The sequence below is a fragment of the Callorhinus ursinus genome, unplaced genomic scaffold (genome assembly GCF_003265705.2).
Source record: "Callorhinus ursinus isolate GAN/ISIS: 27379988/994484 unplaced genomic scaffold, GSC_fseal_2.0 scaffold20, whole genome shotgun sequence".
Taxonomy (NCBI): domain Eukaryota; kingdom Metazoa; phylum Chordata; class Mammalia; order Carnivora; family Otariidae; genus Callorhinus; species Callorhinus ursinus.
In genome coordinates, this window is record NW_027397082.1 from 10,858,375 (window position 1) to 10,882,102 (window position 23,728).

The window sequence follows — 23,728 nt, forward strand, 5'->3', positions numbered from 1 at the left end:
TCATCTTTTTAAATTCTCACAGCTCTGCAAGGAGCTACCCGCTTCTCCAGTTCTAGGTTCTCAAACTGAGGCTCAAAGGAAGTTAAGAGATTTGCCCAAAGTCCTAACAGAGGGATAACATTTGCCCCCAGGTCTGCCTGCTTTTCTGGGAGGACTTAGCTCTGCAGTCCAGCCTGGGAGGGAGGGAGCAGGGGAGCGCCTGGGAGGGAGGGAGCAGGGGAGCGCCTGGGAGGGAGGGAGCAGGGGAGCGCTATGGCGGGAGGCCTGGAGCTCAGGTGGGTCAGTCTGGCTGCAGGGCCTCTCTGAGGAGTGAGGCAGTCGGTGAAACAAGAGAATTTGCCCAACAGGAGCTGGGATGTCTCCGATGCCCTCTCTTCCAGGGGATGGGGGGAGGGCACAACAGGCAGCCTTGGAAACAGAAGTGTGTTGAATGGAGACCATGACCCAGCCAGCCCTGTTTGGAGTGAGGCTGGCACATGGGCCCAGGCAGAGAAGAGGCAGATCCCCACCTCTTCCCTCGTTCAGAACCCCATCCTTGGCCAGAAGCCTAGATCCTCTGGATTTGGGGCTATGCTGGGGAAGGGGGGGTTGTCACTGGGCTGGTGGGTGGGGCCGGATCTCCCAAGCAGCCTCAGGCCTTTCCCTGAGCACTTTCCTCAGCAGGGCTAAGAGACTCCAACCCCTTGGCGGAAAAATCCACACTCACAGCATGGGGAACTGTCCCAGGCCCGCCTAGGAGACCAACGCGCTGGTGTGCCTCACAGGAGCAGGTGGGCTGAGGGGCACCGAGGAGCAGAATGGGGGAGGGGGCTCTGGGAGGGGAGTCCCAAGCTGCCAGGCCTCACACAGAGGGGGAACCCCTTGCTTCCACTTTCCCCCAGGCCGCACTCCCCATGGCTCCCTTCCTGAGCCCATCTGCCTTTGTCCACGAGGTCCTGCTCACTCAGCTTAAAGTTAGCGGAGACCCAGATGGGGACAGGGCAGGGAGCCATCTGGTCTTCTCCCAAGACCCTCAAACCCCCGCCCCCCCCCATCGTGGTCCCCAGGGCCCGCCTGCCTCAGCCCAACTACCCCCTTCTCCTCTCTGCCCTAGGGTCTTTATCCCTGTTTACTCTGTCAGTTCGGAGGCCTCAGTCCCCTGCGCACAGAGAGCGATCCCTGGGCTCCCTCCCCCTGCCTCTCTTTCCTCCAGGTTGGAGAAGTCGGGGTGGGGAGGGAGGAAGGCAGTCTGCAGTCTCCCCTTTAGCTGAAAGCGACCATGGCCGTGGTCTCTTTGCGGTCAGCTGCTTCTCGCAGACCAGAGCTGGAAGTCCTGGGGTGGGAGTCTGGGTGAGGAGGGTGGTGGCCAGGGGGTCCCCGTGAGGGAGGGGGGGTGGGTGGGTCAGAGGCTCCACTTCCCTGATCGCCTCGGGCCTGGCTCAGTCAGCCTCTTCCATCCGTGTGGCCAGTGACCTCTCCCTGAGCGCCGCTGGACACCTGGTCTCGTCCCTCTGAGGCCTACAACCGCGGAGGAGGAGGAAGGTGGAAGTAGAGGAAGGAGCCGGGGGCAGAGGCGCCGTGGGCGTGGGCCGGGGGGTCCCAGGAGGGGCCTCACCTCGGCCCCGGGGCGACCACGTGTGGACACCGGGAGTGGGCCAGCTCAGTGCCAGGCGCTTGAGTCGCACTTCTTCCAGCCCCGGCATCATCTCTACGAGGCAAATGTGCTCACCCTCCCCTTACAGCGGAGGACACTGAGCTCAGGGAAGAAATTGGCCCCACGTCTCTCAGCGGGCCTGTGGCAGAGCTTCTGGCTCCAAAGTTCACGTGCTTGCTCTCTTCCCAGCCACTCAGGGTCTGCCTCGCCTCGTCCCCTCGTTCTGGAGGGGAGCCCGTGGGCCCTGAGCTCAGCCCTGTGTCCTCTCACCAAGCCGGGCTCTGCCTTCTGGAGGGACGTGCGCCACCTGATTCCGGGCCCCACAGCTGGTCTGGAAAAGCCTGCCTCACGCGGGGATCACTTGAGTGCCCAGCAGCTTTCCAGGGTGAGAGGGCCCAGCCTTCCTCCTTGGAGGGGGCTGGAATAGGCAGAGGCAGGGGAGAGGCAAGAACTGGGGGTCCCAAACACGGAAGCAACTTCTCTCAGGAGAGACCCAGTGGCTCAGAGACGCTTTGATTCCTGATCCCCACTTCCTGATCTCTTGGGCAAGTAGTTTGGCCTTTATGGGCCTGAGGTTCGTCACTCCTAAGACAGGGTGAATAATGTTGGAGCCTGCCCCCAGCCCCTGGGTGGGGGGCATCTTCAGAAATGCCATTTTCCAGGTAAAGCACCCAGGTTCATTGCCCTAGACGCGGCAGGGGCACCACACCTACTCGTGGAGTTTATCATTCCTGTACTTTCTAGGCCGACCTCTCCCAGGGCCACACCACACACTCTTGGGGTCGCAGGGCCACATCGCTGGTCAAGGCTGTAGGCCATGACGCAGGAGCTTCACTCACCTGCACAGAACACGACTGGGCCTGGCTCATGGCTGCCCTCATGACAGGACTGTGAGCTCACCCTGCTTTGTTCATCAGTGAGGATGTCCTGGGGACTTTCAAGTGAGGGATCAGCCCCAGCTACGAGGAAAGGAGAAACTCAGTCCTAACTGCAGACCATTAAGCCAGAAGGAGATCTGAGAAAAAGGTGGACGGCGAGCAGCTGCTTTATGGGTCCAGTCCCTCCCGGGGTCTCCCTCTGTCCCAGGGAGCGGCAGAGCTGATCCACCCCAGAGGCCGAGCTCGGAGGGCAGCCTGCCCTGTGCACACCCTGCTCCTGGGTCCTGTGCGAGCTAACAACTTGGTGGTGCCTCCTGCTGATAACCGCTCAGTATTTGTTACTCCTTTTCTGAAAGAGGAGGCTGAGCAGAGACAGAAGGGTGGAGGACCAAGTGGGGTGAGGTGGCAGCAGTAATGGTCTTTGAATGCACAGACCACACCCGGAAAAAGCAGCCCTGATGTCAGCCAGATCTTCCCCTCTGGCAACACATCGATACCGGAGGTAGGTCTCAGTGCCTTCCCTCACCTCAAAATACTTCATCGTAGTGTTCTGCTAATCCCAATGGTTGAAAGCTACTTCCTAAGTCGAGGTTCTTCATTCTTTTCACCTTTATCAGGATGGTTTTTAGTGCCCGTATAGACTGGAGCCCTGGTTAATGCCCAGTTGGCCAACTGCTTCTTCCAGGTCTGGCTCTGACAATAGCACTGGTTCCTCAAACTTCCAACCCAAGGAAAATTCTCTGCACGAGCAAATGTGCCTTAGGAGCTGAGAGTACCGGTGGAGCAGAGTTCCAGGGATTCTCCAGGCATAAGTTCTCAGAGGAGAGGACAGTGTTGACTAGAGAATCCATCAGAAAAGTTTGTTTCCTAAGAGGAATGGGGTGGCCAGTGCTGAGAAGTGGGGACAGAAGAGGTAAGTATTCATAGTGCTTTCTCCACAGCCCATGGCCAGAACACCTGGCACCCCAGAGAGCTGGTTCTGCCCTGGATCGGGTCCTGTCCGATGGTGGCAAAGGCCACCGGCTACCTTTGGAGGGAAGTACCCATGTGGCCGGGAGGGCGGTGTTGGGAGAAGTCTCTATTTGGAAGAGGGCGCTAAGTTGGGTGGGTGGTTCCCTGGCCTTATCAGGGCCCTGCAGTCCAGCATGACACCAGGGCAGATGGGCTATCCAGTCTCCACCCTGTTGGACTTGGCTCAGTCCCCGTAAGAGGGAGGGCCTTGTCCTCACACACCCTTGTGCTCAGTGTCACCCTACTCCACCGACCTCACTGGCCTCCATGCCACAGCCAGTTGCAATGGGAAGAGAAGTTGGCTGGCTTTCAAAGTCAGGGGTGAGGAGAGGCATGGCACTACCCAGACTGGCCAAATCCTGGCAATGGCAGAAGGCAGGCGAGGGGCTTCCGAAGGAGAACGAACACCTGTTGGATTCCAGAGGCTTTAGAAACGAGTTAAACAGCTCTGTCGGAATTCATTCAACTGAAAGTATTAATCATATTTCTCCCTGGTGGCAAAATGGTCATGGCTTGGATGCGTCCAGGCAGCAAGTAATGGAGAATGCTTTCCATTTCCCGCTGAGGGAGGGTGATGGCACAGCGCTGACCTCAGGCTGACACGTGCTTGACGTGCTCTCCTGACACTGTGTGACCTCGGAAAAGTCGTAAGTCTTCTTACAGCTTCACTTTCCTCACCTGTAAAACCGAGAGTGTTTTTATGAAATTAAGCACCATAATGTGTGTTAAGTACGGAGCATCGGATGGTAGGTGCTCAGTAGGTGTTCCTTCCTCCTAAAACCCCTCTTTCCTTCATTTCTCATTGTCTTTACCTTCTCGTTTGAGTGATTTGATATTATTGACTAATTCTGATGCCCTGTGGTGGCTTTTAATTTGACTACAAATTCTTTGACATTCCCCTCTTCAAAAGGTGGGAGCTAATATCCCTCCCCTCGAAGACTGGCTGGACCTCGTGACTTGCTTTTTGCATGAAGAGGATACAGCAGAAGGGAAGGTGTGTGACGTCTGAGGTCATAAAAGGCATTGTGGTTTTCACCCTGTTCTCTCCTGGACCTCTACTCTTTGGGCCACCCTGTCATGAGGATGCTCGAGTAGCCCATGTAAGGAAAGCCCAGGTGGGGAAGATGGAAGGTGTCCCACCAATAGCAAGCACCAACTTACCAACCATCCTCCAGCCCCAGTCAAGCCCTCAGATGACTGCAGCTCCGGCTGATACCTCGTTACAACCTCTTGAAAGACCCCCCCAAGCCAGAATGCTCCTGAATCCAAAGTAACTATGAGATATAATAAGTGCATATTGTGGTTTTAAGCCTCTGCATTTCAGAGTGACTTGTTACACAGCAATAGATTAATATGTATCTACTGAATCCCAAAAAAAGCTCTGAAACTGCATAAAGGCAAAGCTATAACAACATGGAAAGCTATCAGAACAAGATTTGAAAGATGGGAGTGAAGTAATAAATGGGGTGGGTCTAGGAAAGAGACTGTTTCCTTCAATTAGAAAATCTGGTTAAAGACAAAGTAGAGCCTTTAAGGCTTCTTTCAAGCCAACGTAAAAATGGGAACTTAATGGGTCATATTTTTTTAAAAGATTTTATTTATTTATTTGAGAGAGAGAATGAGATAGAGAGAGAGAGCATGAGACGGGGGAGGGTCAGAGGGAGAAGCAGACTCCCTGCCGAGCAGGGAGCCCGATGTGGGACTCAATCCAGGGACTCCAGGATCATGACCTGAGCCGAAGGCAGTTGCTTAACCAACTGAGCCACCCAGGCGCCCCTTAATGGGTCATATTAAAACTATTTTTTTCTTTTGGCTTTGAATAATGATAACCGTGTGGGATTTTAGATAAATAGCACCACTGTACGGTGAATGGCACCTTGGTACCTTGCAGATACTCTGCCTACTGTAGATCATGCTGAGGTGTGAAATAGTAAACATGTAGTTCACTTATAATGATGCACTTTGACAGTTTTCAGAAACTCTTGGCATTACAAAAGTTAGGAAAAAATGTACACTGTATTTTGCAAACTTTTTATGTAGGTACTAAGATAAAAAATAAGGTATAATAAGGTTTATAGGAAAAGTCTCCATTCTACTCCTGTTCCCATGGGCTAGTTTCCTTTCCCATGGTTAACCCTCTGTGACTGATTTCTGGTTTAATTTCCCAGAAATATTTTTTTTAAAGATTTTACTTATTTATTTGACAGACAGAGACACAGCGAGAGAGGGAACACAAGCAGGGGGAGTGGCAGAGGGAGAAGGTTTCCTGCCGAGCAGGGAGCCCGATGCAGGGGCTCGATCCCAGGACCCCGGGATCATGACCTGAGCCGAAGGCAGACACTTAACGACTGAACCACCCAGGCGCCCCTCCCAGAAATATTTTATATACACACAAATAATATATATTGTTTGCTCCCTTTATTACACAAACGGTAGCATACTATAGGTGTGGTCCTGTCCCGTGCCTTTTATTCAATATTGATATAGGACTTAAAGATAACATTTCCCTTAATTATCCCAATTTTTGATTTTCTGAGCTTTTGATATTTTATTATTCATACTTGGGAAATGTAAAGAAGTCGAAAAAATAAAAAGCACTTGTAATCCCACCTTCAAGAAGTCACTGCTGTTCAATACATACTGTTTGGGTGTAGTCTTTCCTGTCTTTCCCCTATGAATATGAGATGTGTAATACGTGTAATTTTTTTAAACTGTGGAATGAATTTCATATTCTGGGGTTTTCCTCCCATTTACTTTTATATACTCCCATTCCCTCTCCCTTATCACTACCACTATACACTAAGTATATTCAGGTTTTTCTTAAGGGGCATATTTGTTTTCTCAATAATGCTCTGCCCAGTGCAGGACTGAGGTGAACTTGCCTTTTCTGGGTCTTCTCCAGGCTGCTGTGAGAACAGCTCCGACCAGCCTCTGTCACCAGAGCATCTGCAAGATGAGCAACCAAGATTGTGAGGCATCACTGAAGCACGTGCATAAAGGACCTTCTTGGATTGCCAACATGAGACAGTTGGAGCCACAGAGCCTGCAGATGGCCAACTCCCTGTGTGATGGCACTCAGCTCTCAAGGAGCAAAGAGAGCTAGGAAAGGTCAGCCTTGCTGACCAGAGCCCCAAAGTCAGCTGTTGCCCTGAACACAACTTAGAATTACAGTGATCGGCCGAGTCCTGTGGGATTCTCCAGGAAGCTGCCCTAGGTCTAGGCATCTCCACTGATCTCGAAGGAAGTTGCTGCTCTGGAGCATCCTTGCCTGGGAGGAACTGACATAACAGTTTCCTCTCCATCACCTTCCAGGGCACAAACCACATCTTCCAGCGAGATTTCTTACTGGAAAAGGGCAAGTTACATAGGGTTATCTACTCATTCTTTCTCATCCTGTACTTCTTTTTCAAAGACTAGACATCTGGTCACAGTTGTACAAAGAATTCTGGAAAGAACAGGAATGACAAGTTTTTGTTTTTTTTTTTTAAGATTTTATTTGAGAGAGAGAGAGCATGAGCAGGGGGAGCTGCAGAGGGAAAGGGAGAAGCAGGCTCCCTGCTGGGGTTCGATCCCAGGATACCGGGATCATGATCTGAGCCAAAGGCAGATGCTTAACCAACTGAGCCACCAGGTGCCCCAGGAATGACAACATTCAAGTGGATAACAGTGGAAGGGGCAAACCAGATGTAGTTTACTCCTTTATCTTTTCCCTAATATGCATTTTCTTCCAGCAGATAAAGGAGACCAAGCAAGTGATAACACTATAATGATACCAACATTAATTCAGGGCTTACTGATACTGGGCAAAGTTTCATGTACATTATAATCTTCCTTAATTTTTATAACCACCCAAAGAGGTTAGTGCAATTATACCCATTTTATAAAAAAGTGAAGAGCTAGGAATCAAAGTCAGGTCTCTAGGACCCCAGGGCATAAACTCTTAATTTTAAACTATAATGCTTTATTGTTGGACAAAGAAAAAAAATGCTACAATGTCAGAAGTGGAAATTTTAGGGTATTATTGGTATAATTATTTAATAAGATATGTAACATGTCATATGACAAATGAGAAAGAAACGTGAACCCAGTACAATGTACTAATTGATGTCTGCTGTCTCTAGAGATTCATGTAAATTAAGAAGACAGCAGTTATCTTTTGGAAATAAAGACAGTAGAAGTATAAGCTCTTAAGTCTGATTATGCAGGTCTGGAACCCCAGTTTTGCCACTTACTAATTATGTGACCTCGGGCAACTGCTTTAAACTTTAGTTTCTTAACTGTAAAATGGGATACTACCATCTACCTCAGAGGTTTGTTGTATTAACTTAATGAATCCATTTAAGGCACTTGGGTGTTCAGTCAATTCTACTATTACATTTAACCCATAGAGTTATAATGTGCCAATGACATCAATGACAGCGGCCTTCAGTTAAATAAATAATTGCTTAAGATCCAATGGGCAATACATGAATTGACAAGCCACACTGGTGATCAGGATGTAGTGGCTATATCACTGTAGGGTTTGCTAAGGCTAGACAAATACTCTCTGTAGATGCAATTCGTCCTTGGGTTCCTAGCCAGAACCTCACTGTATCCTTGCACAGGAAGCCCCTCCCCACACTGGATTAGTGAATGCCAGCATGGCTACCCAGGCAGTTTGCCCTGGGGTAAAACTCTGCCTCACCTAGAAGCCACTTTACCATGAGACAGACAGTTGGGGAAAGCTTCTCCGACATTGTCTTAAGTTCTAACACTTGATGTTCCTACCAGCTGATAAGCAGGCTGCTTTTGGTGAATCACCTGGCATGACAATAAGAAACAGACTTGGAGTTTGAATCCCAGATCCACCACTTACCAGGTGCGAATGTAGGATAAGTTACTTGGCTTCTCTCTAAACCTTGGTTTCCCCTCAGTGGAGTTAGCCCTACAGTGCAGGATTGGGGATTAAAGGAGATAATGTAATTTAAATATGCAATACAATGCCTACCCAATGCCTAAACTGTAGCAGTTATTTGCCTTACAGATCAGACTAGGAACTTCAACTAGGATTTGTATCCCAAGCCACTTCCTGACTTTCACTATTAAGATATAGGAGAACATCTTTTTGCTATGTACATATTACTCACATCATCAACACGAACAGTATTGTCTACCATGAACAATAAAAATGCAGATTCTAGTTTTGGTCAAGCACGGTGGAGGGCAAAAGGATGACGAAGGTACAGTCTCTGTGCTCCAGAGCTCACAACATTTTAGGGGAGATAGATACATAATCAATAATGTTAATTTAAGACAGGCTGAGAGAGGTATGATCCTAAAGTGCCACTGGACTTTGGTAAAGGAAGAAAAATCATTTTGATGAGAGAAACATCGATGGGGCCAGGTGGTAGAGGATGCCTGGAGAGCTAGGAAGCCCTGTGGCCAGGTGTGTAGGTTAGGGAGAGGGGTGTAATGAGGGTCTGCTTGCCAGGGAGTGCTCTATGGACAACTGCTGGCTCAGGGGACTGAGTGATTCAAGCAGATGCTGATGACAGATCTGGGCTTCTGCAAGTGGGGCCCAGGGAAGCCATTCTCTCTCTAGTGGCAGGCTGGAAGAGTGAATGGAGAGGTCATTATTTGGGCAAGTGTGGCGAGATGAATCAGAGGCCTTCTGACTCAGTGGCAAAAGGTAATTACCACAACCAGAGGGTTATGGAGGATGTACCTTGTAGAATCAAAGCTGTTTTGCTCATCTGAACTCAGAGCCTCATTTATGCCAGTTGGAGCAAGAAACACAGACCACTCATTCTCTTCAACCCAGTCAGTACTCGTGAGGAGCATCTTCTAGCGACGCCCAGGAGCGGGGCCAGAGTCATCACTGGAGCTAATTTCCCTGTGGTGAAACTGCTTTCAGACAGGGCAAACGAGCTCACAAGGAACATCTGGCCGTCTTCACAGCTAGTGGGCTGGTAGCACTTGGCCCCTGTTCATTATTTGGTGCTCATCCTCCCAGGTAGGTTCTGGTGTGAACAGCAATAGCCCAGTCCTGCTGCCCTGCAGGACTCTCACATGGCTGCCTCCACTGTGAAAGTCAGGTCAGGCCCCTTCCTGGCCCCGCAGCACTCCTCTCCCCGCCATGGCTGGGGCTCCCGCACCCCCTCACCTAGCTGTGGCCCCCAGGACTAGCCCTGATGAGGCACGAGGAACTCAGGTGGCTCTGGCGACTCACTCAACATTAAGCCACGCCTGTCTGTAGGCCAGTCATCACCTTGTGTCTTGGCTCCAGCACTGCCTTGTTTCTGGAATTCTGAGTGGCATCATGTACCTCAAGTCTGGTAACAGGATCCCCATCTGTCATCCTCCTTACATCTGGGTTCCTGTCCTGAGGAACTATCTCCTGCCCCTTAAGCCTGAGGTCCTGCCTTGATCTTGCCATTGCCCCACAGGAAGCTGAGGAAGCGCTGCCCTTGAAGCCTCAGCTGGGGCTCCTACACAGGCTAGGAGACTTGCAGTCCCGCTTGCCTGCTCCGGACACCTGACTGGGACGTACACTTCCCTGACGGAGACCACTTTACCAGACTGTGCTTCTGGCTGATTGCCAGGTCCTCCAGATTCCATGTCTCACCTGCTGGGCTGGACTTCCTACTAGCTGCTTCAGCCCAAGCTGCTCTCCCCACGCCTGGCTTTGCTCAGTGAGTGGGTAGAATTCCAGAGCTTGCCCCACCCAGTCTGCCCTGTTCCTCTGCAGTTAATTGAGCCATGCTCAGCTTGACTTTAGCAAGGATATGTGCATGTACTCTTGCTCAATATTAACCTAAAGGTCAAAATGGAGACATGAGACCATACTTATACAAAATCATTTCACATACATGGTTTGAAGACAGAAAACTACTTAAAAGATATTTTAAAAATGAAAAGTCTCAGTTACCACACAACATATTTTAAAAGGCTTAACATACCCAAACATCAGGTGCAGTGGGAGCCTAACCCCACCCCCGTGGACCAGTAGCTAATACTTGGAAAACATTTTTGGTTGTCTGAATAGCCTCAAATTACCTTTAAGTTGAAATAATTGAAGCCGACATTTCCAAAATAGAAATCAGGTAGGAAGTAATCTATAACCTTAACTTGTGAGTCCAGTAAACAACCATGAAGAGTATGCCTGTGCCTGCCGACCAGTTGGCCATATCTCCCTACTTCCCCTAAAACTGAGTGGGTCACCTATTCTGAAGTCAAAGTCTACCAAGCCAGCCACCACTGAAATCCAGGCCCTAGAGCATTACTCAACAGGAAAGGGTGAGTTCTAGAACGCAACAACGACTTCCTCCAGAGCTCCTGCTCAGTGAGAATCTTCAGAAGCTATTGCTTTTGGAAAAACCAATTAGAAAATACTCTAACATTAAGGACAGACACTAGACTGGCATATCATTGAAGAGGGTCTAGCAGCACTGCAGCTCTAAGTCCAGGCTGGGACAGTCACTACCAACATTTGTTTTTATTTATTTTATTTATTTATTTTTAAAGATTTTATTTATTTATTTGACATAGAGAGAGACAGTGAGCACAAGCAGGGGGAGACGCAGGCAGAGGCAGAGGGAGAAGCAGGCTCCCCACAGAGAAAGGGGAGCCCGATGTGGGACTCGATCCCAGGACTCCGGGATCATGACCTGAGCCGAAGGCGGTTGCTTAACCAACTGAGCCACCCAGGCGCCCCCAACACTTGTTTCTAAACCCAGAAAAGAGGACCAGTGGGAAATCCACAAAACTGTCTACCTCTTAACTCCTGCATTTTATAATCATACCACTTTCCTCATTTGCAACCCATCTGTTAGAATATTACTGCTGTGGGACATCCAAGTTTTTCTTCAAAAATCTCAAGTCTAAATATCAGCTTGAGAGGACACTGTTTGGTCTAAGAAGTCCAATTAAGTAATACTCCAGATTGGTCTTTCCATAGGGCTCATACATTTAGTGGCTTTTTGAGGGGCAGCCTACTACAAGTAGACAGACAATGAGGACAAAGTCTTGTCTACAAGACACAAGATTATAAACAAGATTTTGTTCTATATATTTTGTCATTTTAAAAGCACAGCTAAAAAGTTTTGGAATAATTTCTTAGAAACTTCGTATTTATCAGTGCACATCCAAATTAGATTAGTAATACTACTCTGGTTCCTCTTTTGCTTTTTACAAAATTGGATTAAAATCAATGTTATTGATTTTAAGGTATGGAATTTAGCAAGGAACTAGTATTTTGTCTAGCGATGGGAATTACCTGGGACTGAAAATAAAGGATTTTTTTTTTTTTTACTTTTGTAAGCAAGGTCAAAGCTGGCCCCAGAGAATGACAAAACCTAAAGCACTTTGTGTAGAAATAAAACAAAAGGTAGCTTAATCAGTAACATTCACCATTGCTTTGGTATCAAGACTTACCCAACCAGAAATTATACAGGCCTTAGAAATAATTATGGACTGCATATATACCTATCTTTCTGCTAGATAAAACATGTAACTTTTTTGCTATGGAAGGAATATCAAAAGGTACCAGTTTATCATTTAAGGTATAAATGACACTTAAAATATTACAGGTTGCATCAATAAAATCAGCACCTTGATTAATTTGAGAGAATACACAAAACTCCCTGCAGATTTGACACTTTAGGAAAAACAATTATTGTTTACATAATATACAGGCTCAGTCCTGCAATAGGTTTCTCTTAACGATTTCTGTAACAACATATTAATTTGCCAAGAACTTTAGAAAACTGTATATTTATTCCTAGGTTACGACCTGATGAGCTTCCAGAGGAGACTATGGCACAGTAGAAAAGCAGGAGATGCAGACGTGAAGCCCTTTGCTTAACTCCTGGCTTCGCTGCCTATGAGCTGCATGATGTTAGGCAAGCACAGTTTCTCTGAAGGACTGATCCTTCTTAAGTCAGAACAAGAAAACGAGGCTGAAGGAATAAATTAAGTAATTTGGTATCTTTAAATTTTCCTCAACCTTAAAGTACATCTAGCAATGCATAATCAGAATAAAGTCCTAAATGGAAGCTCAAATTTTGAATGAAAGTTCTCATGATTAATTAAAACTAAATTTACCCAGGATTGCCCTCTAATGGTCATCTTTTAGAAATGAAATCCCCTTGAAAACTACTGAATTTGCAAGTTACGTTTTTTTTTTTTAATTTTTTAAAGATTTTATTTATTTATTTGAGAGAGAGAATGAGATAGAGAGAGAGCATGAGACGGGGGAGGGTCCGAGGGAGAAGCAGACTCCCTGCCGAGTGGGACTCGATCCCGGGACTCCAGGATCATGACCTGAGCCGAAGGCAGTCGCTTAACCAACTGAGCCACTCAGGCGCCCCGCAAGTTACTTTTTCTATCAAAAGTTCCCCAAAAGGCTTATCCTTGTTCTGATCTCCAGCAAGTATGCTCGATGTTTCTCCAAGAAAGATCATCTTCAAGTGTATTTATTTAAATAAAGTTGTAAGTAAATAAAAATACACTTCTGATCTTTGAAACTATTTGTATAGCCAGGGGCACCTGGCTGGCTCAGTGGGTAGAGCATGAGACTCTTGATCTCAGGGTTGGGAGTTCAAGCCCCACACTGGGCCTACAGCTTACTTTAAAATTTAAAAAATAAAAGGTCAAGGTTTAAGAAAAAAGTAAAACTACTTCTCTAAACAGTCTTTTCAGATTTTTAAAATAACAGTTTCCTTGGAATGTTTCTCCTGTCCCCAACACTGAAAACCAAAAAGGAAACACAAGGAAAAGATAAAGGGCTTTTACCCAAGTCTTTTTTGCATTTTAAGCAAAGGTATAGAGATACCTTGTCTTCCAGGTGTCATGGTGAAGATTCAAGGGGTGCTCCTTATATTAAAGGATAGTATCACCACAGATCACTCCTACTTTGCAGGTATTCATCAACTTCTTCATTCTTGGGGTGACTTGTTGAGAAAAAGAAAAGTCTTCCAAATCAAAAGTTAATGTTTTATCCTAAATCTATATCCCATCTTATATCAAAACATGAATTCAGCATGGTTGGACTTATAATTTAAACTAAGGAAACTGCCTTAAAAAAACCTCAAACATACACTGGAGCCACACTGGGTCTGGCCCAAAGGTAATTTTAAATATCTGAATTTTGATGGGTGAAATGCTAGTACTCCCTTTTCATTTTCTGTAAGCCTTAGTCTCATTATCCACAAAATGGGGATAATATCTATTTTGTTGGAATGTTGGGAAAGCCAAATGAGGTAATACATGAAAAGCACTTAGCATAATTTTTGATAACGAAGGCATTAAGAAACAAGAGATTATCAATTAATCTCTCCAGTCAAAACATGCCAATTTTTGAAGAAAGCATTATATTGCCATTCAGAGGCACAAGGAGTCATTTTCTACCATGGTTTCTTCCTGAGACCTCACTTCAAATACTGTTTCAATGTGTGTTCCACCATAGGCATTAGAGTCCTTGCCGGTGGTGTATGAGTGAAATGGGACTTCTTAAGACAACAAAGTTGAGAAAAATCTAGCGAAGAGAATGATAAGCAACAAAGGAAATGTCTTCTGAGTTCTGGGTATTTCACAACAAACATGGTGCCTACCGACTGTCGGGGAAGTTAAGGGCAAGAACTTAATCCACATAGTGAATTGTTAGGTCTATTACACCCTCTAGTGGCCAAAAGGAAGATTGTTCTTTTAAAAATCAGTTTGGTCAAGATGGCAATTTGGATGTGTATATGTACACCCTTGAGTCAAAAAAATAACCAGCTTGCCTTTATGTGTTTTTTGCCTATGTAAAACAAAACAAAACAAAACAAAAGAAAAGAAAACAAAAAACCCTAAAAGCTAATGTTGAGAGGCCAATGCTGTCACAACTGGATTCATTCGGTTCTCTCTATTCACTGCTGAATGAAAACACTAAACAATAGAGGAAGAGGCGCAGGCAGCACACCTTCATGCCATGATGACTCTCAAATGTAACTAAAGTTAGTGGTCTTTGTTGCTTTACGGAAGGGAATTTTGAAATGAGTATCTTTCTAAAGCAGCAATTTTTCACCACAGGGTTATTTACAAGACAAGGTAATAATTAAATATGCCCAAGACTATGAATCTATTCTTCTCTGCCCAAAACCCTTCATTTTTATAATGGGTAATTATAGTAAAAACTTCAATTAACCAGAACCCTCAATTAACATGATTTCCCCTCTTGCATTCTATTTTTAGGACAAAGTAGAAAAAAGAATCACAAGAAGTCATTCCTATGAAGGATTGGGTTTGAAAATCTTCTAGGATGAATTATGCTAAGGAGAAAAAACCCAGAATAAAATTACATTCACACCATGATAAGCAATATATATGAGATCTACCTATAAATCATCAAGAGTTGGAAGGGAATAGATTTTCAATGTTAATGTGCTGGAATTGTAACCTATTTTCTATTCTTTTTATGGTCACATTGTTACATAAATAAAAGTCATAGATAAGGGTAACGTATATAATAAACTCAGCACATATTCTGCAACATTTTCTATTCTGCATCCATAGATCTGGACAGTAGAACTGAGACTGAGAATCAAAGTCCTAAGTCCTTCCAAGATCTTGAGATCCCAGAGATATAGTTAAGGTCACCAGACACTGTCAAGATAAAAAATAGGTCACTTGGGGAAACTTTCTTCTAATATGAGCTGAAACAAGAAGGGTTTTTATATAGTGAATTTTCAACTAATTTGAAAATAAATTTACCAAGACATCACTTATTCAGAAGCAACAGCCCTACTCAAAATCTCACTGTGGTTAAAAAAAAAAAAAAAAAAAAATCAAAATTCCACAAAGTAATTCAGGCTAAGCAACCACCCCTGAATTGAAAGTTCGTGATACCAAATCCATCTATTTAAAATACTGTTTATTTGTGATTTAACATTAATTAGCATTACATCTAAGAGCAATATCAGATAACATTTTACATTTTCCACAGGACACAGAGGTTCATTGGCTCATTCTTTATGCCAAAGCAAGTAAATAGAGGCATTAGCAAAAGGTGCAAATAGTTCACTGTTGCATTTAAAAAATATTTATGCACATTGCATTCATTTAAGATATATATATATTTAAAAAGTTATGGAAAAGCATAGTTCACAGGTTACTGTTTCTACATACGTTGTAATACAACATAAATGATGTAGAACATAGAAAAAATCCTCAAATACAGAATTAAGCAACTGAAAGTTTCCACTAAGAGATTAAAACACTGATTCCAGTAGTTAGTGAGATCTAGAATGAAATTTCCAGGCTCTGTTTCAACTTTGCATCATCATACAAATACAGTCAAACAGAACCAGCCCCCGAACACACTGTAATCAATGTGATTTTTTTACATGCCAACTCACCCTCCAGAAACACTTTGGATTATTTTTACCCACTGACCATTTCGGATCATTGATTTTACACTGATTTGTGACATCACTTGGGTAAAGGGGGGAAAAACTATATTAAGTCTAGGTTTAAATTTGTATTTACATTAGAAAGAAAGTTAATTGAAACAAGATAAGAAAATTTTGTAAAAAATCAAGAAGTGGTAGGTTTTCTCACTGGGGATCAGACCCACTGATTTCTCCTAGTACTGCCTTCTAAAGATACAGAAATTAAAAGGAATTGACCCTTTTAAAACTCAAATATCAATGAAGAAATATGAGGATTTTGGCAAAGCAGAATTTTAGCAATTTGGGACATGTTTCAAAAAAACTATGCTTCAAATCCTATCGTGACGATGAGTCTTTATCAAACTAGAATTCTTTGCATGACACCACTTTTGTTCCCTTCATTTTTCACTTTCTCTTTTCCTTTTCATTTGGTTACTGTATGAGAGCTTCTTCATTTGTTAGCAATACTAAGAGAAAAATACATGATAAGGTTCAAATATGAATCTAGTTATACCTTGAAATGCTCTAATCCCCTTTTGATACCAAGTCCCTGGATTCTTGAATTATATTTAAGTATACTTAGTACCAAGCAGCCTCAAATATGCTCTACGGTTATATGATTGGCTAATATGCTTATGATGCTTAAATTGAATGGTATATAAACATCTCAACATACAAAAATCGTTTTTGCCAGAGTTAAACTAAATAACCCATGTTACGTGTACAAAATCCCCTTTGTTGAAAAATAAGGGGCTTTCTAAACTAATAAAAAAGGAAGTTTTCAAAAATTATAGTTTACTAAAATGATTTTTTTTGGCAAAGAAAGTTACTTCAGGTGAGGAAATTTTATACTATGAATAAAATTCCAAATGAATCTTTTCCTAAACTTTTTTTTAAAAAAAATTATGTGCCAGTGTATACTAATGCTATAGATTCTTAGAAGCTTTTAAAGCGTTCTGTTAATGCCCACTGAAACAATGGGAACCCAAAAGGTACAGTCAATAATCATGGTAAAAAATTATAATCTGATTACCCAGTGAAGCAGCTGCTGAGAAATAAAAATTCTCTCGCTTGTTCCCTGGTAATTTGTTTCCAACAGATATTATGCAGAAGGCCTGAAGTAATTCAGACAGATACCTGTTTGTGGTGAATTATAGTAATACTTCATGAGGGCAGAGCTAACTAAAACTAGCAAGTATTTAAAAATTCAAAAACCTTTTTTGGACATATAAAATGAGAGATGAATTTGAGATTTTTTTTCATAATGTTTTTCTTTTAGTAAAATCTCTTTCCAGTTCTTAAAGTCCAGTTTGCTACATACCCCCAATCTTATCTACCACTGCATATTAATGATCAACCTAAATGTGGTATTTAAATGTGCAATGTCACATTGTAATAATTATAAAAAAGACTTCAGTTAGGCTTCAACTTTCTCCTTTTTTTTGTTCTTTTTCAGAAAAGAGGGAGTACGGAATTTCTTCTTTTTCTTGGATGGTGATTTTGAAGGTGAGCCTTCAGGTGACAGGACTTCTTCAATTTTTTCTGGAGACTTAATGGTAATCTCGATGTTCTCTATGGTCGTGCTTGTAGTTAACCTACTTACTCGCTTAGCAAGCTCATCTTCAACATCATGCATATCATCCTTGCCATTCACTACCATGACAGGCACTTCCATGGAGATGAAGCTCTTGGAAAATAGCTCATGGTTTTCTACAAAAGGGGAGGGTTTTTTTTTTTTTTTGGTTATTTTATATAGTTAACATCTTTGCTTTATTTTACAAAACTGAAACGTTTCAGCAATGTACTAAGGCATTCACTTTAATTTCAATAAAGATAAACCATTATCTTAATAGACTATGGATCTAGTAGCATGAAGCTGATTTTCTCACATGGTATAAAGGGGAAGGGGACAAAGTTTTTAGACCAAAGGATGAAGGATAGATAAGTCTGGTTTGATGATTTGACAGTTTCATTGTAAATCAAGTCAGTATAAATGAGGAAGACAACATGTATTTTTCTTTAATTTTGGGGTCATTTGGCAATTAAAACTGAAAAAAATTTCATGCTTCTGATTGGAAGATGTGGGACAAACCACTTTTAATTTCACAAATTCTTAAGAACTACTGGTTGCCAAAATCCCGATTAAGGTAAATCAATATAAACTATGAACAAAAGTAGCACACCATTTAATAAAAAAAGAGATATAAAATTATTGGGAGCTTTAAGTAAAATCCATGGCAAACATTGCAATCAGGCATTCAATTTCTTTACATGAAAACAAACGACAGAGGACAAACTCTTAAGACTAACTCAGTGAATGCTATGGGAAGTTACAGTGAATACCTTCTAATTTTTCAGGGATATTTTGCGGTGACTGAGTTTGAGACTGAATTTGTGAAACAGATGAAGCGTCATCTGAGAGTAATTCCTGCTCAGCATCTGTTGGATGAGAGTTTGGTTAAGAGCCATGCAAAACAAAGAAGCATAAGATCTCAGGGAGGTTAGTGCATACTTCGAACACCTGCAGACATATGATAAACTCTTCAGCAATGAGCTGAGCATGCTAACAGCTATCCCATATATCAATAATTACGCATTAAGAGGAGGTTAATGTGTTAACATTTCTGGCTGCTAATAATAAGTTTACATACATGCTTACTATAAGGAAGCATGGCTACTCACAGCCCAGGCAAATAATATGTATGCATTTAGCTTTTGCTAGAGTGTTAGAAAACCAAAATATATTGAGCAGCCAGGTGAAAAGAAAGATGAAGTCTCACCAATAATGCTACATTCATGAGGCAGAATGCCTCACTGAATTTTTGAACAATATCCAATTAGTGATTCCTGTCAGAGCAATATTAGTGAGCTAATTCAGAAGGCCATAATGAATGTGGAAGAAACTATTTATAAAAAAAATATATAAAAGGTGACGGTTCTAGAGTGCAGTATTTATTACCTGGCATCTTTAGGCTTTCAAAAAATGAGAGATTAAAGAGGGACCATTTTACAAAATAGAAAAACAAAGTTTCCAACCTTAGGTTAGAATAAACAAATTCAATAATACCACTTGGAACATTTAGCATCATCACATTAATGAGTCAGGATGACTCCCTCTTGTGACAAAGGCACCAACTAACATACTGATAAAAATCATTCCCTGGATGATCCAGTTGTCAATTCTTTCTACACGATACCTAACATGGACAAAAATTCTTTATCTATTGGTTCTGTTCTGCTTTGGGTAAAAATTTCAACTGTATGTTGTAGATGCTCTAAAGCAGAGGCTTTTACCCTTTTTTGGGGTCACAGACTTCTTGTCCCTTACCCTGAGTGCCCTCTTTCCCCAAATGTATTTCATATAAAATTGAGCATATATTTTTCAGATGGCTCATGGACTGTCTGGAGCTTATCCAAAGACCCAAGATTGAGAACCCCTGCTATAAAGAATTTCTTATTTTTGAGAAAAAGGGAGCTAGCATTTAATTAGCTGGGGTTTCATGAACAACTTTTAAATATAATCCTTACTTAGGGTTCTGAAGTCAGAAAAACTCAACCTCATGAGAGTGACCATGTGCTTAAAGAAAGTCACCTCAAAACTTTGGCAGTTTGCTTTCGAGATTATAATACTGGCACCTTGCAACACCCAAAAACAAGAGAGATTTTACAAAGTCTTAAAGACATACAATATATGCTGTAATGTTTAAATCTATTACTGTATCTGTATTTACTTTAGCTGATAATTCTTTACTTATCTGTGGATTTCACATTACTATGAAAGACTTTCTGCTAGCCATCAGATTGCTTTCGGAAGAAAACTGTTTTCTCTACATGTTAACATACATGGACTATGGTGGCTCTCTGCATTTTAGCTCCACCCACACTCAGTAAGGTCTGGAGAGATAACAGAACAATCAACTACAGAAGGAACATTTAAAAAAAACAAAACAAAACACTGACTGCCTTCCATCCAACTCAAGGTGTTCTGCTGTTAGTAGTATGGTTATCAGGCTTAATCTGAAAATGAACTAACCTTCCAGGCCCTGCTGTTTACGTTCGATTGTCTTCTTATACTCTTCAAGCTCTCTTTCTGTGAGATGACTGAAGGGGTTGGGAGGAGCTGGTGGGGCCTGATCGTCATCTTCAAATTGCATGGTCTTGCAGAGAAAAACATTGAAAGATCAGAGGTTATTCTTCAGAACTGGGTTAGGGGTTCTGAGGGCTCCCAGAATGATGGTGGGAGGATGGTAGGAGACTGAAGATTTCTCCAGATAAATGGCCTCAGATAAAAGAACAACAGATCTTAACATTTGGGGATTCTTCAGAGAAACAACCAATGACCTTACAGTGAAGCTCACCAGTTCCCAAGCTCTGCACACACCCAGAGCATCTGACTGGCTTTTCAGTGCCCCATTCTTAAATATAAACAGACTGCCATGTATTACTAGACACCCGAGGAACGCTTCCAACATGGAAGGGAGAAACCAGGGAACAAAAAAAAAAAAAGAGGGAACTCAGAAGAAACAAGGAAAATAAAGGTAGCTGAAAAAATTTAAAATTGATTCCCTTAGAGCAGTAAGAGAAAATGTTGTATCCATGAAAGACTAGGATGTTATTTATTTTTAAAGATTTTAATTATTTATTTGAGAGAACGAGCGCACAAGCAGGGGGAGTGGCAGGGAGAGGGAGAAGCAGGCTGCCCGCCGAGCAGGGAGCCCGATGTGGGGCTCGATCCCACGACCCCGGGGTCATGACCTGAGCCGAAGGTCCTGGTTCTCCACTTTGTCTAATAAAGGGTGAGTCATTTGGTTCCATTTTTAACTTTCTGCCTGTTTGAGTCCTCCCACCCTGCTGACCCAGAAGAGGGAGGGGAAGGGCGGGGAAGTGCAGAGAACCTCCTTCTGATCCTAGAGGGCTCCTAGAAGAAGGCAAGCCCAGGCTGGGAAGGCCCAGAGGATGGGTGCTAGACAATATGGGGAAGAAGGAGGAGGTCTCACAGGGCCGGCAATGCTCCAGGATGGGTCCTTGAGGGGTGGAGGGGACAGTCCGAGCTGAAGGAGGCTCAGTGGACAGGAGTGGATCAGAGGTGGTTTTTCCAGAGCCCTAGGAGGCAATCTCCCAGCGGATCTCTGGGCTAAGAGCCTCCACAATAGGAGAAATCCCATGAGGAGGCTGGTGTGGTCTCACCTCCAATCCTTCCCAAATCCACCGCACCCCTGGACTCAGCCAACCGTCCCAGAGACCCTGGCTCTAGGGTTAGACCCTGGGTCGGGATACTGCCCCCATTACCAACGGCAAGCTCTTAGGCAAGTTGCTTAACCTCTCTGGTCTTCCATTTCCCTTGTCTGTAAAGTGGGATGAAAATACCACTTACCTCATAGGATGGTTGTTGGAAATGTACAGGCGACCCTGTATTAGTACTTTTAAAACCTAGTGTAGTACCTTTTTTTTTTTTTTTTTAAAGATTTTATTTATTTATTTGAGAGAGCAAGAATGGGAGAGAGAGGGAAAGCACGTGAGAGGGGGAAGGGTCAGAGGGAGAAGCAGACTCCCCGCCGAGCAGGGAGCCCGATGTGGGACTCGATCCCGGGACTCCAGGATCATGACCCGAGCCGAAGGCAGTCGCTTAACCAACTGAGCCACCCAGGCGCCCCAACCTAGTGTAGTACCTTGAACACAGCAAACACTCAATACTGTTATTTATTAATATTATTATGGTTATCGGGGCGCCTGGGTGGCTCAGTTGGTTAAGTGTCTAACTAGGGCTGTTATGATCTGGGGGTACTGGGAGCCGGTGTGGTGTTCCCTGGTCAGTGGGGAGTCTGCTTGTCCCTCTCCTTCTGCCCCTCTGCCCGCTTTTTCTCAAATCAATCAATCAATCAATCAATCAAGCCTAGGGTGTTATTTAAAAAAGAAACATTCAGGGAATAAGAAGTCTTGGAAATTTTTCCAAAATATATCAAAACAAAATTAAACAGAAGGATAAGAAAATAAAGTCAAGCAAATCTCCCAGAAAATAGGAAAAAAAGACAAAGGGATGGAAAATGGGAAAGAAAAATCAAAGAGGTTCAACTAACAGCAAATCTTGACAGAAAAAGAGATTGAGGAAAAAACTACTGAAGAAATAGATTTAAAAAATTCCCAGAGCTGAAGGCTAGGACTTTGCAGATTGAAAAGGGTTACTGAATGCTAAGAAAAAAGACTAAAAAAAATCTACTACAGAGCACATCATCATAAAACTTCAGAACAGCAGGGATGTAGAAGAGATCTAAAAGAATAGAAAAGGGCCCTACACAAAGTCACGTGAATCACAGTGCTCCTCTCAACAGTAACAGAGTTAGGGGACAACAGAGTGATGCTTTCCGTATTTTTGAGGCAAATTATTCTAAACTAGAATTCTATGTCTATTATATGAACATATGAGGGTAGGACAGGATTTCAAGCTGTTACCTTCTGTGTATCCCTTCTCAGAAAGCTAGGAAGAAGATATGTTCATTGATAAAGGAATAAATCAAGAAACTGGAAGACACGATGTAGGAAATGGGATACTACACAGTCAAGAATCAGAGGAATCCTCAGGATGAGACTGTGCAGCTGGCCTGAAGAGCAACCAGTCCACATCTGGACTGGAAAGACAGAGTAATGCAAGATTACCTGTTACCTTTGACCCTTTGGAAAATAATAAGAAGGGCTTTAATTTTCCTTTGAAAAGTTTGGGAAGAACTAAGCCAATGTACCCAAAATACTAAGCCAATGAAAAAAGGAGGCACTTATTAACTCCAGGGGTCAGAGACTAGTATAAGAAAGGATTTGTAATCATGGGATATTACCTGGCTCAGCAGTAAACACTGAATAATGTGAATAATAACATTGAAAGCTGATCTAACCAGGAAACTGTAATATAATCTTTCCCCCACATTTTCTCATCTCTGAAATCAGGATTCATCTAATGATTGATAGCTTCCTACAATTATAATTGTGAGGGTCTTTTCTCTTTTAGTGATATACAAAACAACGGTACTTCTTAGAGTTGATGACATAGATTCGATGACATCAACTGAGATCTAAAATTAACAGGCCAAGAACTCTTTAGAAACGTGAAGATAAATGCTAGAAGAAAGTCCTTGCCCCTGGAAATTGGAAGTTGAAGGTGATATTTTAAGTCTGGCAGTTATTTGACTTTTCAACTTGTGCTTATATTAACTTTAGTAAAAATAAATATTCATTTATCAAAAACAAAGAAATTAATGTGGTAGATCAAAATCAAAGATCATATTACTTCATGGACTTACAGAAGGAGGTTTATCCACAACAATTCCAGCAAGCAACTGAGACTGTGGTCCTGCTGTTTTCAAGTCATATCGGTTTTGTTCTCGAATCTGAATTGAAATACAGTAAGAAGTTCTTGGGGACAACTATGTAGATGACCTTTACTCTCTTTTCCCACAGGCTTGCTATTTGCCCACCCAGAGCCTTTTTCGTTCCTGTCTCCACCCATCCCAACAACTCACATTCATCTCCTCCACTCTTTCTGATGTGTGACTTCTATTGTCTTATGTGGTTAGAGAATTACATTTTCCACTAACGCCAGGGCTCACTTTCACTAATACAGCAGCAATATGTTTAATACTTCTTCCCCGTGTAGCCCACTTACCAGTGAATAGCACAGAGCTGGAGGTATTCAACACAAGCCAAAATTATACTGAGTTTCAAAATCTTCTTTATTCAAACCCCCAAGGTTGGTATTAATCAGATTTAATCACTAGTGATTTGAACATAAAATGGTATTAAAAATGCCT

At 43.1% G+C, this 23,728-nt stretch overlaps 1 protein-coding gene and 1 long non-coding RNA gene across 6 annotated transcripts in view; both read right to left on the reverse strand.

The window, feature by feature from the left end:
* Nucleotides 1-229: 229 nt before the first annotated feature.
* Nucleotides 230-14,816, reverse strand: LOC141374632 (uncharacterized). The gene is made up of 3 exons (XR_012381662.1): nt 13,334-14,816; nt 8,378-8,446; nt 230-6,468 (listed from the first exon to the last, which is right to left on the reverse strand). It is a non-coding gene; the product is annotated as an uncharacterized lncRNA (long non-coding RNA).
* A 579-nt stretch (nt 14,817-15,395) lies between these two features.
* Nucleotides 15,396-23,728, reverse strand: part of ADD3 (adducin 3) — a 120,921-nt gene continuing 112,588 nt past the window's right edge. For 4 of the 5 annotated variants that reach the window (XM_073904217.1, XM_073904215.1, XM_073904218.1 and 1 more), the window contains exons 12-15: nt 23,222-23,308; nt 19,963-20,086; nt 18,273-18,368; nt 15,396-17,639 (exon numbers count right to left, since the gene is read on the reverse strand). In XM_073904217.1, the coding sequence (XP_073760318.1) occupies nt 17,347-17,639; nt 18,273-18,368; nt 19,963-20,086; nt 23,222-23,308 (600 nt within the window). In that variant the 3' untranslated portion in view covers nt 15,396-17,346. The remainder of the gene's footprint in view (nt 17,640-18,272; nt 18,369-19,962; nt 20,087-23,221; nt 23,309-23,728) is intronic. The other variant, XM_025881136.2, reaches the window with a different exon arrangement.